Genomic DNA, 19,089 nt, shown 5'->3' with positions numbered 1-19,089 from the left:
AGAGGGCTCTAAGAGATAGAAAAGCCACATATTCGGAATGTCACATATAGGCAAAAGCGTGTCAGCCCTTCCGGCTGGACAGAAATATCATTTTCAGAGAGAAAGGTCAACAGGCCTAAAATGGTACGGAATGGTTTTCATCCAAAGGAGCCCCACATACTTAGCCAAGGGCGCAACATTCTGGTCACATCAGCCCGGCACACGGGTGAAAGAACTTTCTGCTGACAGCTTTTCTCTCTTCCCTTGGGTTGGCTTCTTCTTGTCTTCCCTCAGCAATTCCAATGAGCAAACTGCTGTTTTCCTTAATGCGCTATGTGTAGAACTCCAGAGATCTCAGGTCTCCTGATTTCAAACATTCTGTCCCACTGCCCTGCACTTGTCGGACCTCATGCCTGGGCTCTCTGTTTGGAATAGACGGCCCCAATGATGAGGAGAAATGCTCTCCAGAAAAATTCCACTTTCTGAAGATGATAAGTGTACCAATTCAGAGAAGGGTAGAATTGATCTATTAGCGATGACCAGGATAACGAGCAGGTGGAGAAAGTCCCCGCTTTGCTCCCTCTCTCAGTTTATCTCACTAGATTTTACTGACATGTCTTTATCACTAACCATGAGCTCCACGATGCCACGGACTGTGTCTACTCTCCACCACTATCCCTCCAGAAATTGGCAAGGACGTGAGCATGCTAGCAGTTGGCAGTAATTATTTTTTGGTGGATGGGTAAATAAAAAATAGAAGAACTTTTAAAATCCAGAAGCATGAAGCCATGTGAAACTATGCGAAAGTTGGAAACCATATGGGAAAACATAACCACCTATATCACAAGTGATAGGGGATGAAACGACCGGTGGGAGTAACGATCCTCGCTAATACCTGCCTTCTCACGCACAGCCCTGAGGTTTTGAGTTAGCAACTTAAAGGGATAAACCACCGGGCTTGCAGACACGACCTGCAACACTATTTGTCTTCAGGCCATTTGAGGAAGATGGGAGGATCGAACCCATCTAAGAACTTCTCAAAAGTGAAAAAGTACTCGACATCAGCTTCTACTCTTGCTTCTGGTGCAGAAATATCAGCTGCCATGGGAAGTGGTCTCTGCGATAGCTCCCTAGCTCTTGGTGAAGGCACCTCCTCTGTCCTCTCTTCCCCTTTCAGTAAGGTGCACTTTGGGTTCAATAATTTCCTTTCTCCCTCTCTCTAACTCCTCTATAGCAGGAGAGTTCACCCAAAATGCCGAGCTTTCACCAGAGATCTGGTAATGAATTAAGAGTTAACTGAGGTGCCGAGACAACAGGAAAGCTTGCCAGAGTAGAGCTAGAGAATTTCATGACAATTAGCGCTGATTTGCGCTCCAAGAATAGAAAAAAAAAATTGTTTTAAAGGAGAACAGAAAAAGCTACTCACACACACACAACCCAAAAAAGCTTTCTAGCACTGGCTGAAAATGATACCATTGGATGACAGAAGAAACACACCAGATTAGCCAATTAGCATTCACCCAAGAAAAACAAGTGCTTTGGAGGGAGGGAAGAAAAAGGACCCATCAACACTAATATCAACTCTACAATGGCCCTGACTGTTTATCTCCCCAAAGGAAGTGCTACCTCCCCACTTTTTTGTGACCCTCTCGACAATTGTGGGGGAAAAAATGTTAGTTCAACATTATCGCAAGCCTGAATGTGACTCTATTTATGTGACAGGTTGACAACATACAATTTCATGCTTGTTGAACTGATCGGTGTTATATATTCGCTGTGAATATTATGAAGCCTCGCCATTATAAATATGAAACAGTATACACTTATTCAAAATAACTCCAGTAGTGGGAGTTTATAGCTTGGTTGTTTGTGTTCTTAGGAAGCCAAATACCACCTTAAGAAGCTGCAGTGTGCAGAAACAGATGTGCAGTGTGACTGCGACCAAAATGGATCGGCGATGACCTATGTGAGAACGGGCTATTACATTCTGGTCTGCATGGCAGCTGACACTGGTTTGTATTTAGATATGTGGCTGCTGAGAACACCGTGTCCTTAAAGCTCTGTTTAAACATGGGCCATGGCATTTGTCTACTGGACTAATTATTTTACCACCCTTCTATGGCAAGTATCACTTTTTGTTTTCCTAAAAAAAAAAAAAGAAAGAAAGAATGTGAATGTGAATGTGTCTGCACTCATACAGGGCAAGCACTTCCACGATGCTGCCTAAAGTTCCAGCAAGTACTTTAAACCTTGGTCGTGTCAGGTGACTGTTGGCAAGGGTTCCCGAATGCCTGCATAACAGGATTGTACCACTTTCTTGATCAGGTGCCTGGGAATGGGACAAGGCCACAGACCATCAACTCAGAAGCTGTCCCAGCAACTGTTTTCAGTGGGGTTTTATTTATTTATTTATTTATTTATTTATTTATTTATTTATCCTCCTCTCCCCACTCCCCTCCCTTTCTTTCCCTTAGCGAGCTTCAACCAATTTGCAAGTGTTCGCTTCCACAAGGACAAATTTGGAAGAGTGAAGAACAACACAATTTATCCAAATGTGGAAGGAAATGAAGGAACCAGGTGCCTTGCTAAAGCTAGATATAAAAAATTTGCATAAGTAGTTTTCCAACAACAGAGGTGCTCTTTGGAACAAATCAAATTGCTTGCATTGTATGCAAGGGCACAAACCTTCACCAGGTTTGTGGTTGCTTCCCTGCTCATGTTTCTTGAGTACACCCAGATATTCCCGCTAAGAAGCTCAGGTTAGTTGCCCTCCATAGGTAGACCTGAAAAGGTAATTGTTGATTTATTTTTTTATTTGATTACTTATTTTTAGGTCGACCTAAAAAGGCTATTGCTTACATCGGAGAGAGCCTCTGGCAGTTTTATTTGGCTAAGAAAAATAAGCCCCCAACATTTGAAATATCAATTAAGTGGTTCCAGGATTGTCTAGTAATTCTTTTGTGTCCTAGTTGTTTGTTAGCTTTATTGGGTGATAATTCTCGCTCTTGTTTTGAGATCAAGCAAAGTATTCAGTGACTGGGATCCCGGGTCTCTTTGGAAACATCTTAAGTACAGTGTTCTGGAACTTCCCCATTCTAACAAAGTTTGCTATCCCAAATCTGCATCTCTCTCTACTTTTCCTGTTGGACTAAAGTGAAGGTGTTGTCGGTCTGTCTAGTAAATCCAACCCACAAGATAACATAATCACATACATTCATTTCTCAGGGACCTTGGCAGTTCTTATCTCCTTGCTTTTATGATCTCTTATGAACAGCCAGGAATAGCAATTTGCTGCCTGTTTGTAAAGCCATCTTCGTCTGAACCTAGCCTTCTCCTCTTTTATCACACGGCGATATTCTGCAGCTAAATCCCATTCGCCACATCGAAATTTGCTCTGAGCTCCATTTTAGAATAATGTAAGTATTCTCTGCGTGCATGGAACATATCAAACACGGAGTGGAGGGCAATTATCATTTCAATGAGCTATTTATTAATAGAAGATGGTTTGTGTGCCTTGCTTAGATTTACTGATGTACCGCCCACTGCCTAGTGTAGCCTGAAGCTACTTAGTTCGTGGTCGTCAGCATCTCAGCCGAGAAGGTCTGCAGTTCACACAGTCCTGGCTCTTCCGTCTGCTTTGCTCAACTTGATTTTACCATTCTATCACCTAGAACATTAAACACGAGGCTCGAGTTCTGCGTTAAATCACAACTGTTTCCTATTAAGTGTTCCAAGCTACCCATTTTTATTAACAGTTACTTTATTAAATCCTTAATAACATAGATAGAATAGTTAGTTAATTTGTGTGTTGAGCCATGGATGTTAATTTGTAAACATAATAACATACTGCAATCATTTGCATAATAGCATTTTAATCTTTTTAGTAAAAGCTGTAATTCCCTACAAAGTACACTGCAGCAGAAACTAAGTGACTATTGGTAATAATACAAAAGGCCTTAAAATTCTGATCCTATTATAGTGTTGGAACATACCCAAACTGCTTCCATAATCTCTGAAATGTTACTGTTCTCTGATTTAGGTGTCTGTGTCAAGAATAAAAATGAAGTATAACTGGTAGCAGCAGACTATTTCCTAAATGTAATTTAGTATTCACTAAGCACCAGCACTTTGCAAATTGCTCTGAGGCTTTCCTTCAAAGTTCAGAGCTCCAGCTATGCATATTGTGTGAGGAACACCAAGGAACTCACTCTAAACTTAGTTGTACTGAAGACGGTGCTCTGATAAATCATGCTGATTTGGCACATGGAAGGGCATCAGCTACCAAGGATTCGGCTACTGAGTCTCCCCCCTCCTCCCAGCCCTATCAGCCTGCGTGCAAGCTCCTTGAACTGACTGTCTCTGAGCATAAGTTTAGAAGAGAATGAAGAAGGGGAGGGGGGTGGAATACGGAACAAAGATACTTCTGGGGAAAGAAAGGAAAAAAAAAAAACAACTCTATAGGAGGCTTGGTCTCTAGAGCCAATTAACACCAATCACAAGACTGCCCCCCCCCCCCCCCCAAAAAGTAGTCGTTTAAAAGTCAGGCCAAGTCATTTTATGCAAGATCTGGTCATTCATTAACCCATCCGGCTGCAAACCTTGAATGAATAACTTGCAGTAGTAATGGAGATGGGCAGATCTACAAGGTTATTAATAGTGTTTAGAATCTCCAGCTATGCAAATTATTCTATCACTTGGGAACAGAAAAGGCCCAAAAGTATCTCCGATCATTGTTTTGGGACAAATGGCGTAATGGATAAGAAGTCATTTATCTTCATAAAATTTTGCCCTTGCCAAGAATGAGAGTGTGTATTTATTTCATTGTGTATCTCTCTTCCCCTTTCCCTAGCTCTCATCCTAGCTACTTGTAATTCAGCATCTTTGGCAGGTTATAGTAAAATACAGTATCTCTGCTTTGCTTTCAAAACCATATGTCAGAGTGCACAATCTTGAAAGTAACCTCACAGGTTAAAGAAGAAGGAAAAAAAACAGGGTCCTTACAAAATTGTTTTACATTGCAGGCAATTCATTTTATAAAACCCACAATAAAAGTTTTCATTGCTAAAAGAACAGGCACATAATTATAGGGACAAATTAACCTTGTTAAAAATGTGAAGTCTGGGATAGGGAAGAGTAGAGCAGTTTGGCTCTCTGTTCAACAATGCAGTTTTGAAAGTTCATCTTTTTATCTGCTTTGTGTGTTGATCTCATTCAGAGGTGAGCCATCTGCTGGGCTGTGTCTCCACGACATTGCATATAGACAGGGGGACATGGACAAACAGACACGACATATGTGTAAGGTTATGTACAAGCACACCGATGCTGTACAAATAGACAGTCTGTCTGATCCAGCATCCTGAATCCTGATTACTTTAACCTACGCTAATATCTTTCAAGTAAATCTAAGAGGTGATGAGCCACTTTTTCCTGATTCCTCCCTAGGTTTTTCTCCTCGTGAATGTGGGTCTCCACTTTTCTGGCCCCAAAGAAATGTAGGCAGAGTTATTTTTAGGTAAATGACCCTCTGGAGAATTCAGAAGGTGGGGAAAGCCCAATCTATGCCCATAAAATGGTTCACCTACATCTGGGAGAACCTAGAGCATCTGACATGAAATAAATAATTGGTCTCTAGTCAAAACAAAAACAAAACAAAAAACCACCATACACAAAATGGTATGTTCTACAATCATTGTGCCTAATGAAACATATAGATTCTCACTTTCCAAATTGCAAATGGCTAAGAACCAGATCCACTTCCACGACAGATAGCAGCCAATCCCATCTCTTGTAACCACAACTTACATTAACAAAAGCAAACCCCAGGAAAGTTGGTGATGGTGGAAGGTGTTCATGTAACCAGCAGCTGCGACTTACTATTTATTAGTGGGGTTTGATGCCAGTAGACATAGCCCTGTGGGTCAGAACTCCTGAGCCATATTTTTCCAGTGGTCAGCATAATGGCAGGGAGGAAATAGGGTGATAAACCAGATGTTCCCAAGATAAGGCAGATGTTATCAAGGCAAGAAGTCTAAAATAGTCATTAACTGAGGTGTGTAGATGACCACACACAAACACACACACACACACACACACGTGCACACAAAACACTATTTAGTCCCCCTGCAAGATAAGCCGACAGTAGAGGCTGAAAATAAAGCAGCACCCAGGCTGGGTCAGATTGTTGCTTCCTGATTTGTGACTCTCCAAGATGAACATCTAACTGATTTATACCCAGAATTTGGAATTTTGTGGTAGACTACAAATGCAAAGATAAGTACAACATAAATTTTTAAAATACTCCATAAGTCTCCATGAGTTTCAACATTTTTCAATGTTCTTATGTTACAGCCAATTATCTCCCCACTTAAATGGCTATTATTTTCTTCCTTGAAGTCGATGTTCTGCGTTAAGTGTCATTGCCAAGTGTGGCAAAAATCTGGTTGGGGGCTGTAAGTTTAATTCAAATGACAAACATTTATTGATTGCAAATTGGAAATTCCAGAAATCTCGAAGAGGTGATTATTGTAAACTAATTCAGTGTCTCCGAAATAACAAAGGAGAATTTATTCTCTTGATTAAGGTGGGGTTGTTTTGACACAGATTTTTGTCTCTGTTGTTTTGTTAAAATTCCAAGAGGTTTGCCATTCATAGAAAAGTCTGTCTGACCACAGGCTCAGTAAGGAGCAGGAATTCATTACCATGGAAGGCTGCAGAATTTCCTCCAAGGAGACAAGTGAAAAAAAGCAGACACCACGTAAATTTGTGGATTGGGTTAAATATGTTCTGCCCTGGAGGCAGCAGAGAGACGGAGAGCCCCTTTATCAAATGACTCACAAGTCTTAAGAAAGTACTTCAGCTCCTAAAGGTGAGCAGAAACGTAACCAGGAAGATATCCAGGAAGTTCTGATTCTCTTTGGAATATTTTTGAGTTAGCATTCGTTGCCACCTCCCTCTCTAACCAAACTCATATTCATCAGAGCTGATGGAATTTTCCTTCGAGGTGTTTCCAGTCTTTGTTCCCTGGACACCATCCCCTCTGCTGTCACCTTGTCCCTTCCCTGCACCTGCATTGCATGGGGTTCGGAATGCAGCAGGGCCTGCTGTCCAATTTCTTCCAATTTCTGCTTGCCCACAGTGCTTACAACAATGGCAATTAAAACACTCTTAAATACGATCTCCATCAGATTGCTCTCCTGCTAAAAATCTTCACTGGCACCCTATTTCCCATGGTGCAAACTCTAAGCACTCCCAATTGGGTTCTCATGGTCTGCTGTAATTGTGTACCCACCATAAATCCAAACCTGTTTCTCCTACCGCTATGTTCCCATCAGTATATGTTTCACTTTGGGTAAATCGAGCTTCTCACTTCATAGCCCTGCTATGAAAACACTTCACTCTTATTCTTGTATCAGCCCTGGTGATGCTATTCTTGTTGCTTCCCTCCTTAGCGAGGATACACATGCACATACACACACGTATATGTGTGTATATGCATACACACAGTCTTGCAATTGCTAATATATATATAATATATATAACTCCGTGTATCTAAATATACATGTACACATATACATGAATATACAGTGTTACATTATTTTCAATTGCTAATAAACATCTATATATGTATACATGTATACACAGTCTTCCGTTGTTTGCTAATTGTTTCACACTTCTTCGTTTGACCACTCAAACTAGGTTTAGGGTTCTTTAGGAAACAGATCCTTTGTGCTTTATAGGTAATTATAAATTATATATTACCTAATGCAGCTCACGTCATCACTAAATATGCGATGGTCAATTCATTCCTTTAGTCCCAAATATTTTTTGAGTACTTAACTTTCTGTTGTTTTCTAACAAACCATCTAGAAAAACTTCAGTGAACAAGACAAGTAAGTGCCCTGCTCCCCAAATGCTCAGAGTCATTTGAATAGTCAAGTTTTTTGAAACTTTTTGATAAGTACGTAATATATGCCCATTTTAGAAAAAAAATGAGACTACAACTGAAAGTCAAACGAAGAAATAACAACTCATTTGCATTCCCATCAGAATAACTGGTATTCTTGAAAGCTTCCAACCACCATTCCCTTGTTGGCGTGACAGGACACCTGATAGATAATGGGACACCACCCCGTGCTTTGTCTCCCACAGAAGTCCACAGTATCAGACCTTACTGAGCATCCCCGTGATCACCTGACATGAATGTTGGCTGCAGCTGTGGGCCCTTCTCTCCCCATTAGCAAAGGCAGACTTCAGATCGTATTATGAATCATGACCTAGAGACAACTATATTCTCACTTGCCGTGTTCTAAAGAACCCCAGTGGCTGCATTCAGAAGTAACAGACAAGGGGCGCCTGGGTGGCTCAGTCGTTAAGCGTCTGCCTTCGGCTCAGGTCATGATCCCAGGGTCCTGGGATCGAGCCCCGCATCGGGCTCCCTGCTCCGCGGGAGGCCTGCTTCTCGAACCTCTTCCACTCCCCCTGCTTGTGTTCCCTCTCTCCCTATCTCTCTGTCAAATAAATAAATAAAATCTTAAAAAAAAAAAAAAAAAGAAGAAGTAACAGACAAATGAATGGAAGATGCTCATTCAGGTGTGTCAAGGAGGCATCGAAAGCAGATGTTTAAATGAAGCAGGGACAAGGTGGCCCACAGTGACCAAAGGGCCAGTGTGCTATTTAAACTAATCCCGGGCCACCCATCCTTACATACTGCCATGCTATAAAAGCACTCCTTTATTCTCCTTCTCCAAACAATGCACAAAGGCAAGAGAGGGAAGGAAGTTATGTTGCAATATTCTGAAACATAAATTTTGCTACCAACCAGCTCAGAGACAGTATCCTGTTTTCCTGACACATGGATCAGATTCACTGGAGGCTGCACCTATAAAAGCCTGTGTCCTGTTTTTCTAAGTGGCTTCTGAATAAAACCCAGTCACCTGCATTTACACATCCAACACAGGTTGAGCAAACAGAGATTGTTGTTTGTGTGTCCAGTTTCTCAACCAACGTGGACAGTTGCGTATTGGCACACCTCGCTCCCACTGAGGAATTCACTCTTTCCCGAAGTGGGACGTTCAATTACGTTCTTCTTTTCTCTTAAAGTCAAATAAAAACAGGGGCACCTGGGTGGCTCAGACAGTGAAGCGGCCGGCTCTTGATTTCGGCTCGGGTCATGATCTCAGGATGGTGAGATGGATTCCCGAGTCAGGCTCCGCGTTCAGCAGGGAGTCTGCTTGGGAGTCTCTCCCTCTCCCTCTGCCCCTCCCCCTGCCCCTCCCCCTGCTCGTGTGCTCTTTCGCTCTCTCTAAAATAAATAAATAAATCTTAAAAAAAAATAAAGTCGAATAAAAATTAAACTCAGATTCAAATTTACAAAAGAGGCCCAAGGCAGAAATTTCTATTTACTCCCAAGGTTTTAAAATTTGGCTCTACTATCCGTAGACTATCTATATCCTATCTGTATCTCTAAATACCCCTTTCTCTCCGCTTTGATTGGAATTCAGAAATCCTGTGGCCAGTTTCCAGGGGTGCCATCGATGTGCTACTGGAGTCAGGGAAAGTGTTGAACTGCTTGGGGCCTCATTTCATTCTGGGAATCGGAGGTAGATCATGCTTGTTATTGGCAGATCAGAGGTGGCGGAAACCGTGACTGTTTGGCTTGCTCAAGTACAAGGCCTTCACAAATGTGATGAGGCAGGGCTTTGAGAACTGGAAGAAAGTGAGCACGGGTAAAGTCCACGGGGAGAGGCTTAAAGGCACAGCTCTGGGAAGGGCTTTGGGGGTGGGGGGGGGGGGGGGGGGGAAGGCAGCTTTGGAGGAAGACCAGCAAAGCTGTGGCCCATGAAGGGTTACTGAGCTGCCCGTGGACCTCTCTCCCAGGGAGAGACAGTTTTCAAAGTGTATGCTCCACACACACTTTCTTTTTTTTTTTTCTCCCGTTATAGAAGAGATGTCTGAGTTTAACGCTAGAGGGCAAAGAGTAGAGGCATTTTGGCTGTATGCAAATGCTCGGGCAGCTGCTGCCGAGTCACAGGATTACCACATACGGCCTTACCTTTTGCACAGACGAAGAAGAATGAGGTTTGTGACATCAGAGAAAACTCTTACAGGTTATCTCAACGGTCACTTTCACTGTCACTAAGAGAGTTCCTGACATCTCAGTCCCAGGGCCCTGGGCATCCCCATAATTCTCTGTGGCTTCTGATTCTTCATGTCCTGTCTCTTAACAATACTCTATCTTCTCTCTCAAAGCTGACCAGTCCATCTTCGGTGTTTCATGAAAGGGAATTTCAGTGACTTTTTTTTTTTTTTTTTTAGGGGTTCTCAACCTCAGCACTGCTGTCATTTTAGAGCCGAATAGTTCTTTGTTGTGGGAAGCTGTCCTGGGCCCTGTGGGTTAGTTAGCAACAACCCTGGGTCCCCACCCACGAAATGCCAGGAGCAGCCTCTTGCCTTCAGTCCTAAACATCAAACCCATCTCCAGACACTGCTACACGTCCCTTGAGGGGCAAAACTGCTCTGCGTTGAGAGTCACTGGTTTAAAATGAGCTAATGAGAAATTAAATTAAATGAACCTTGTGTTTTAGAGCACTGAAAACAATTCTATCAGTGGTAGAAAGTGATACGGGGAAGCAAAAGGGGTGTCTTCGTACAGATTAAAGCATCTATATATAACTAGCTGGTGAACCAAGTCTCCTAGAGGTGTAAACGAGAAGTACCCCATGCAGAGGCCACAACACCGAAACATGGGGACACAAGGTCATGAAGAAGGGAGTTTTTGAAACTAGCCCACCAGGGAGGCACTGACCAACCCTCCCTTCCCCCCACCCCACCGACCAATTAGTAATTCCCTACCCGTCATCTGCAAAATGCATGGCAATCACCCAACATGGAATAGCCGATTTTTAGATAAGAGGTCTCCAGAGATGACATTTTTTAAAGTACTGTTTATTTAATGCAGCATGACTTAAACGGGCCTGTCGCCTGACAAGCGTACTGAATGAGGAATGTTCAATGTACCAGTTCTAACTAGCCAAGTCCTCACATGAACTTTCTAAGACCCGGCTGAGAAGCCTGGGAAGTGTAACTACACCACAGTCCTTCAGGGCTCCTTCTCCGCAGCCCTGACTCCCCCGCCTTAAGCGCTCTTTTAAGACTCTGTTCAGACATCTTAGAAAATCTTAGCTGTGGCCAGAAACTACAGCCACCCTGGCTCCCCCCACCGCCCCCAGAGATCCCTGCTTCCATGTCAACCAACACCGAAAGGCACAAGTCCATTCTATTTTTAAATATATTCAGCAAAGCAGCAGCTTGGTACGTCTTTGTAAAGGATGGTGGTCACCCAACCTCACTGTTACTCTGTGTTTTTTATCAGTGAGATAGACTGGGAAGTCAGATCAATTTGGGATTCAATTCTCTGGTCTTCATTAGTCAACTGTGTGCCCTGGAGAAAATCACTTAACCTCTCTGAGACTCCATGTCTGCATAGGCAAAGTGGGAATGACACTCAGGGTACCTAAAAAATAGGCTGTTCTGAGGGAACTGTGAGAAGACACATATAGAGCATGGGGGTCTCCAAATGGGGGCCACTGTTGTTATCATTCGTTATTACTGTTATTAATACCTACTAGAGTCTCTATTCACTCATTAGTCAACACACAGTTATTCAACACCTTCTGTGTGCTGGGTGCTGAAAAACCGCGGTAAATATTGTAAAATTGGTTTTCTTAATGACTCAATAAACATTTATTCAGTGCCTTTTATGTGCTGGGGGCTGGAAAAACTCAATAAATATTGTAAAATTGGCTTTCTTAATGACTCAGGATTTCAACCAAATACACTGAGGTTTAAGAAATGTCTCTGCTGGTGGGATTAAAAAATACACTTCAAGTGCTTTGCATGGAGCCTGGCACATATTAGGGAGAAGAAGCCAGATGATGACGGAGGTGTACATGGCTGTGATGTTGAAAAGTAGTTGATTTGACGATCTTTTTTCAACTTGTTTGCCAGAGCACTTGATGTCTGTCCCTACAAGAAACCGTTTATTTTCAAGTAAACGGGTGCTGATCTTGTGAGAAAGAACTTTTTTTCAAAGTAACACTTTAATAGGAGTAGATTAACATTCCTTATTATAGGGTAGGCTTATAATAAGAGTCTGGAGCCTGGGAGGTAATTTTCACTATTGAAAGGTAAGCGAATTTTTACTAATTTGTAAGTAAATATTAGAGTACCTGGGTTTAGAAGTTTCTATGACAGACAGAAATCAGAGGTATGATCACAAAATAACAATAAGAATAACTGCTCACTTACTTTGTGAGGCAAATAAAGGTAGACGTCTAATCTCTTGGATTTAAAAAAAAAAGCATTCTTTTACATTTCACATTAATTTACATTAGGCCCTTTTCTGTGGGAAATAGACAGGAATAAACAGGTTTAGACTTTTGTTCTTCTTTGTCACTAATTCTTTCACCACCCCCTTAGTATTTCAACACAGTTTAATGCACTCTGTTGGGGGCCCTTAGCCCCTTAATTCTCAAAACAACAACAACAAAATCCATTTATTTTGCAAACATTGTTTTTCCACAAAATCGTAAGTGCCTACCTGTGATAAAAAGTCTTTTGATGACGGCGAAGTAAGAATGCATTATGCTCTCAGGCCAATAATCATATTGTGGCCCAAGCCAAGTTCGATGAGAAATTAATTTTGACCAAGGGATGCCCTTACCTCAAATATGTTTGAAGGCTCATTGTTGTACTGATTGGATATTATTTCTGATTGGTCACTGCACCACTTGAGTCCACCCAGAAAGCTGTCTGTATCCAAGTCGTTCACGTCTAGTTCAGAAAGGTCAAGTTCAGGAAGATCTGGGCAAAGAGGCTGGTCTTCACCAACCAGAGCGGTACACTGCAGGAGGCAGGGGGAAAAAAAAGCTTTCATTAACTGCAGGAATTTATTAAACTGCAATGGCATGTGATAGGAATTAAGCCTGGTTAATTCAACCACACCACCAAAGCTGGTTTCCAGGGTTTTAGTCACCAGAAAAAAAAAAAAAAAAAAATCCTAAATTCCTTTACTTACTTTGCTCTTAAAGGATACTGTGCCTGATCTATTCCATCCAAAATTCTGCCTCCAAATTCATGGTAAGTGCCATGTTTCCATGAAGCCCTCTCTGATTCTTCCAGTTAGCAATCAACTGAATTTGTACCTTTTTGATGGTTAGTGCTTGAGTTTGAGTTTCAAGTTGTTTTCTGGTTAAACATATGCAAAATTTTACTCTACCCTGAGTATAATCTCTTGAGGGCAGGATACAAACTTGATTTTACCTTGGATTTGCCATCCCACATAATAGAAACAAAATAAACAATCACTCAGTGAAAAATAAAAGCATAAGAACTCTACCAGGAAAACTTTACCCATTTACACCCTTTTTAACCTTTGCAATCCACATAATTCCGTTAGCAACAAGTGATGCAAGCCTTTTTACTTGTCTATGGTTCTCTTGAATTGTTATTTTAATCTTTTACTCTCAATTTGACTTTTCACGAGCTTTAGCACATCATCTTGAACAGGTCAAAAAACAAGTTCCTTGAGATAGAGACAAAAGTCATAAGTTTTTCTATATGATCTTGACATCTTCCGCTATGTTTAAGTTGCAAGTCATGTGTGTTGGGGTGTGTGTGTGTGTGCACGTAATATTGGGATTGCCTGACATCTACAAAGGAAAAACCACTATAGCACTCCACAATTATATTTTTTTTCATCATTTATGTATTCCTAAACTATGCTGAAGTGAATTCAAAAGAACTCTTCTTCTTTGGAGTTTTTACATGATTTCAGTCTATTGAGAGATTTAACATAGCCCATACTATGGCCGGGCTGTTTGTAAGCAAGGCTATTTCAGACTGGAATAGTCTTCCACTTCCTTGCGTGGAGTAGGGTGGCCTTTCAGTTGTCCCACAATGTGGCTTTTTGAAAAAAAGTGGACCACTTGATTGAAGAAGTGGTCTTCTAACCCCAAATTGGCCATCTGACTGCTGATTTCCTCACTGCATACTGTGAAGAACCCTGCTGAAGTTTCCTACTGCAGGGACCTGAGGATGCCAGAGCCCCAGGACTTTATCCACCTGCAAGCCAAGGTGTCTAAATCAGCAGGCACACACTCTGAGGTGGCACCCTCACGGCCCTACCTTCCAAGGTCAGGAGAGATGCTGTGGAGTTGCTCACAACCAGGCAGCAGTTGGGCATGAAGCTGAAGATCCCGCTTGACGTTTCGGTTTTGAATAAAATAAGTTTTATGCAGATTTTTTTCCCGAGCACCCCTATCATCCCTGGCAGGCTACATTACACAGGTCATATGCAGCAGCATGATCATAAGCACCATGCTGAGAAGTAGGTACTGGGTAATGGAGTCAGCAGTTGGTACAGGGAGGCTAGGAGCAGCCTGAAGATGACTGCGATTCTTCCCTAAGACCACCAGGCCCCAGTGAGATCCCAAACTGAGGGCACAGAGGTAATGCAAAAAGAAAGGGCAAGCCCCTCCACCTAAACTCTTTCCTTATCATTTTATTGGTCATTCTGTTTTTATTACCCGAGGTAACCCCAAGTTGCAGATCGGTATACTTGACTAGGTTTATAAGGAAGCGGGGGCCGGGCTGGGGAGAAGATTTTGTTCTGGTACAATGTTCGAGTTCTGTTATGGGTGTAACACTTCTCAGCCTCCATACATGCCCACATTGCTTATCCTCCGAGGACAAACACACAGTGTTAACTCTTCCACAGCACGATCAATCCAGAGACCAGGGGATAACTTTTTTCAACGGTGCAAAACCCACTAGGACTGCATTGAGGGCTAGTCCTTAACCAGAAAAGCATAAACAACAAAAACAGCAAAAAAAAAAAAAAAAAAAAACCAAACAAGGGTAGGAAACACAGGAGCTCTCCAACTGGCTTAAGTTCCTGTCGTGGAGAGCACAACTTAGGAACCGTGCTTTGGAATGCTGGAATGCCCTACGGATTGGTGAGCAACTTCTTGCTGTCTCTCTCCTTCACTGCCTTCTCTAGGCATGGCTCGTTCAAAACCCTTCACCCTTTCGGGAACATGCATTTTGTAAGTAACTTTTGAAAACCATTAAAAAGACCAGATCAATTTCTGGCCTTTTGCTGGGCTGTAATTCACACACTTCTTTCCTTTCCTCTCTTTGTCTCTCGTTTTTGCTCTTATGTTATGGTTGAAAATGTGCATGTGCTCTTGCCAATGTTGACATGCTAATAAAATCAGGGTTTCTGAATGTGGCATTATCCTGATAATCTAAAACACATTAGTGGTAGCAGGTGTTCCTGTTATTAATTTATATTTGGCCTTTGGATGATGCCAGACTTAACAGTCCAAGCCCTGTAACTGTCCTCATCTGACATGCTGGTATTTACTACTTCCCTATACATCTGTAACAGGTGTGCTTTACTGCAATTACAGAGACACATTCTACTGCTTCTTTGCAACTATGACAGCTATTTCCCAACCGTAGCCTTAATTTTATAATAAGATTTAAGAGGATAAAGCAGTCACTAAACACAAAAGGCTAATTATTGTACGTTTTTTTCACCCCAACAGACTTTTCTCTTAGTTAAGGAGCAGACAATAAATTAGCTTAACTGCACTGATGATAATGAATCATCATAATTAAGTATAATTCTCCATTAACCTTTCGGAGGTTTTTGTGCCATTGATGGTAAATTTTAAAGAGAGAGAGAAGAAAGAGTGGACTTGGCCACATTAATTATATTAATGAAAAAAGAATTCTTACTTCTTAGGAAAAAAATTAGTGAGGACAGGGACAAGGGAGTAGGGCGGGGGGCGGTAAAGAATGACAGTCTTCGTGGAGTGCATGTCATGTGAATTGTCTCTATCAATCTTGGTAACCTTATTGTACATCACCTTCATTAAACTGTGAAACACTGGGGACTCCAAGTAGCTATAGTGATAGAGGCCCTTATTAACCACTGCGCCGTCCTGTCATTATGTGCAAAAGGGCATAATACGTTTTAGGATGACAGCAAACATTAATGATTCAAAAAATGAAAGCTGCTTCTGCTACCTGCTGCTCGTAATAGGTTAGACTGGCCGAGGCGATTCCCAGAGCGGCCGCCGCGAAGGCAAGGCTTCTAGCAGCTTGCTGTCTACCGTGCAACAGAGAGGCGACTGGCCCGTCTCAGCCGCCCGACAACTCAATCCACCGCTGGACACTTAGCCCGGGAACTCACCTCCTTTGGAAAAACATAAAAGGGCCCCTGTTCTAAATTAGTTCTGACGCTTCCTTGAAAATGACTGCAGGAATCCCAGTGATTAAAACAAATCCTCCCTATTTCCATATCAACTCCCAACAGCATCAGGAATAAGGCAAGATGGAAAAATGAAACTATAGCAGCTGAGCCCCCACACTGGCAGCCAGACAACCAGCCACAGGACGCTCCGGCTACTCCAAGACAATGAGGACTCTGAAGCAACTTATAACCCTGACTCCGAAGAGCGACAGGACATACGAATCACCCAGATCTCTCCCACCTTACCAAGAAACCACGACAAGATAAGGACAAGCAGGATCCGCAAGGACCATCTGCCAGGGCGGGAGAGGGCAAGCCGAGCCCACTTGTGCAAATCCGGTAAAGAGTTAAGAACGCAGGGCATGGCTCGCTAGAGAGGAGAAATGCGTTCGCAGGCAGCCCCGGCCAAATTATTTGCACTTTAGATGTGTATCGCTGCACCACATGGACATCTTATTTAACCAAATCACGTGTGGCACTCGATCCTCCCCCTCACCCTACGTGCCCCCAGCTACCCAGAGGAAGCACTGGCAGCCCTCTCTCTGCCAGACTCATTGTTAGCAGCTCCGATCCCCCGTGCAATGCAACCGGGCTCCAGCTCATCACGGTCCACAGAAAGTTTAGCTTCTTTCCCCAAGTTGCCCAAACTTTCCGAGAACATTCCATTGTGCTGAATGCAAACACGCCGCGGTCCTCCGTCCCCCCCGTTAGTCACTGGAGGCTCCAGAGATTATGAGGAAACGGCTTGCTTTTCTCCCCCTGTATGAATTGTGGCCAGCAGAGACTGTGGAATTGATGTATTGCCGTCTATTTTTACACAAGCAGCCCCACACACAGCCCTGCATAAACTCCTCTCTCTGGCTTCAGGCAGCTCTCCGTGGTACGGAGAGATTTAACCATTGGCTTCCCTGCCACCGACACTAATGGAAAACCTTGCATCGTAAGGCAGAGATGTATTTTTTATTTGCTGACCAAATCTTTCCACCACATATAGGTGTTTTAAGGGAATCAGCTTCGTTGTTTTGTGTGCTATGGGGAAAGCAATCTAAAATAGCCCAGCAGGATTATTTAGGATTTTGTGAGTTCTCTGATGAACAGAGAGAGAGGGGGAAAAAAAAAAAATCCGGACTAGAGTCAAAACTGACTATATTTGAGCACATCCATTTTAATATTTTTATCTTCATCTTATTATAAATAGAAATGGCATTTTTCCAACCGGGCCACTAAACACCACTGGAAAGACTTCAGCTTCTGATTCATATCAATATCTTAGAGCATAAATATTGCATATGAGTAGAAACAGAGCCAAAGGCACATGGAAAGAGTTTCCAACTGCAACAGATATGGGTGACAGCAGCTAGGCTTTGATTTGCTCAAGGGATCTCAGAGCCACCTTAAAATAGCAAACTTATTGGAGTTAAGATAAGATTGAGATTCCCTTCCAAAAGCTCCTGCCCGGGCTACTTTTCTGCCTCCTCTCCTTGTCCAAGCCCTTCCCCCCTTACAGGAATCAGTGCATCGGAAGGGAGGGAAGCTCTCCAGTCCTTCCTGCAATGTCCAGCCCAGCCCCAGCTCACCTCGATGTCACTCCATACAGAGTCCTGGTTGCACATGTCCCACGCCATCCAGCTCCTGAATGACGCCAGTTAAGCTTTTTCAACTCCAATCCACAGTGACACAGAGCACACACTCATGCAGGCAACCAGCCCCTTACTGAGAGTGAACTGAAGGCACCTGTCTTACTACAGTCCCCAGTCACATGACAAAGCTATTAAAAAGTAGGCTGGGCTGTCACTCACCCAGCCTCCCTTCTCCGGTGCAGCTTGCTGCTCAAACTCGTGACGTCACTCAAAGGCAGCCCTCTGCCTCAGTGAAGTAACGCTTAAAAAAAAAAAAAAAAAAAAACGGAAAGAAGAAAGAAAGAAAGGAAACACTTGGACTTTTTGGAGGCTTCAGGCATCATGCTGTGATTAAAGCCAGCTTTGAATGCCACAGACTCAAAACGGAGCCCTGGCCATATAATAACTAAAATCCCCTGCAATCTTTTTTTAATTTATTTTCCTTCCAAAACAAGCAAGTGGCAAAGCTGCCTGTTTCAGGACAGAGTAACTATACTCTTTGCTAAAACGTGCACTCCCTAAGGATTCAAATTCTAAGACCTCCAGTGGACTCTAGCTCGGTTTGGGACTAGAGCAAGAGCTTATCACATGATGCATTTTTATGAGACATTTTCTAATTGGGGGGGGAAGTGTTTGAAAGCAGAGAATGGGGCAAGCAATTTTTTTTTTTTTTTTTTTTTTTTTTTTTTGCTGTTTAATCAACAAAACAGTCTGTATTTGTTAAGGTATAAACAAACTCCTCCACCGAGGAATCGGCTATCCCCGTGGCAGGAGGGAATACCAGCTCCTGAAGTGTTACTGCAATGTGCTTTGCTCCTTATAAGGAAAACAAGAAACAAAATACCACCCTTTCAGGTTCTCTCTAATTACTTCCATTTCTCTCATAGGCTCCCAGAAAACAAGTGTTGGTAAATACAGTTGCTGCTGCTGTGTCCAGATCAGCTGAGTTGCCCGGCTGCCTTTTTCCATACATGTAGCATTTCCACTTCAGCTACCTTCGGGTGCCTTTTTGAATAAACACTGGATTCCAACCCTAGTGCCTGGGTTGTGCAGTTTGCATTTGAGACCAAGAATGTCCGTGGAGTAAGGGAAAAATACTGACACGCTATTAGCAGAAATGTTCATTTTTGGAGATTTTTAATTTTTTTTTTCTTATTTCTCAGCTTCTACCCC

General features: G+C 42.6%; 1 protein-coding gene across 3 annotated transcripts in view; it reads right to left on the bottom strand.

Annotated features, from left to right (window-relative positions):
- PPARGC1A (PPARG coactivator 1 alpha) overlaps positions 1-18,187 on the bottom strand; it is a 100,401-nt gene extending 82,214 nt beyond the window's left edge. For 2 of the 3 annotated variants that reach the window (XM_035005210.1, XM_035005211.1), the window contains exons 1-2: positions 17,875-18,187; positions 12,701-12,880 (exon numbers count right to left, since the gene is read on the bottom strand). In XM_035005210.1, the coding sequence (XP_034861101.1) occupies positions 12,701-12,880; positions 17,875-17,922 (228 nt within the window). In that variant the 5' untranslated portion in view covers positions 17,923-18,187. Of the gene's footprint in view, positions 1-12,700; positions 12,881-16,543; positions 16,708-17,874 lie in introns of those variants that run through there. The other variant, XM_035005213.1, reaches the window with a different exon arrangement.
- Positions 18,188-19,089: the final 902 nt, after the last annotated feature.

This window comes from Mirounga leonina, unplaced genomic scaffold (genome assembly GCF_011800145.1).
Source record: "Mirounga leonina isolate KUSES-001 unplaced genomic scaffold, KU_Mleo_1.0 Mir_129, whole genome shotgun sequence".
Classification (NCBI taxonomy): domain Eukaryota; kingdom Metazoa; phylum Chordata; class Mammalia; order Carnivora; family Phocidae; genus Mirounga; species Mirounga leonina.
The sequence above is the reverse complement of the archived record's forward strand: the minus strand, read 5'-3'. Positions and strand labels throughout refer to the sequence as shown.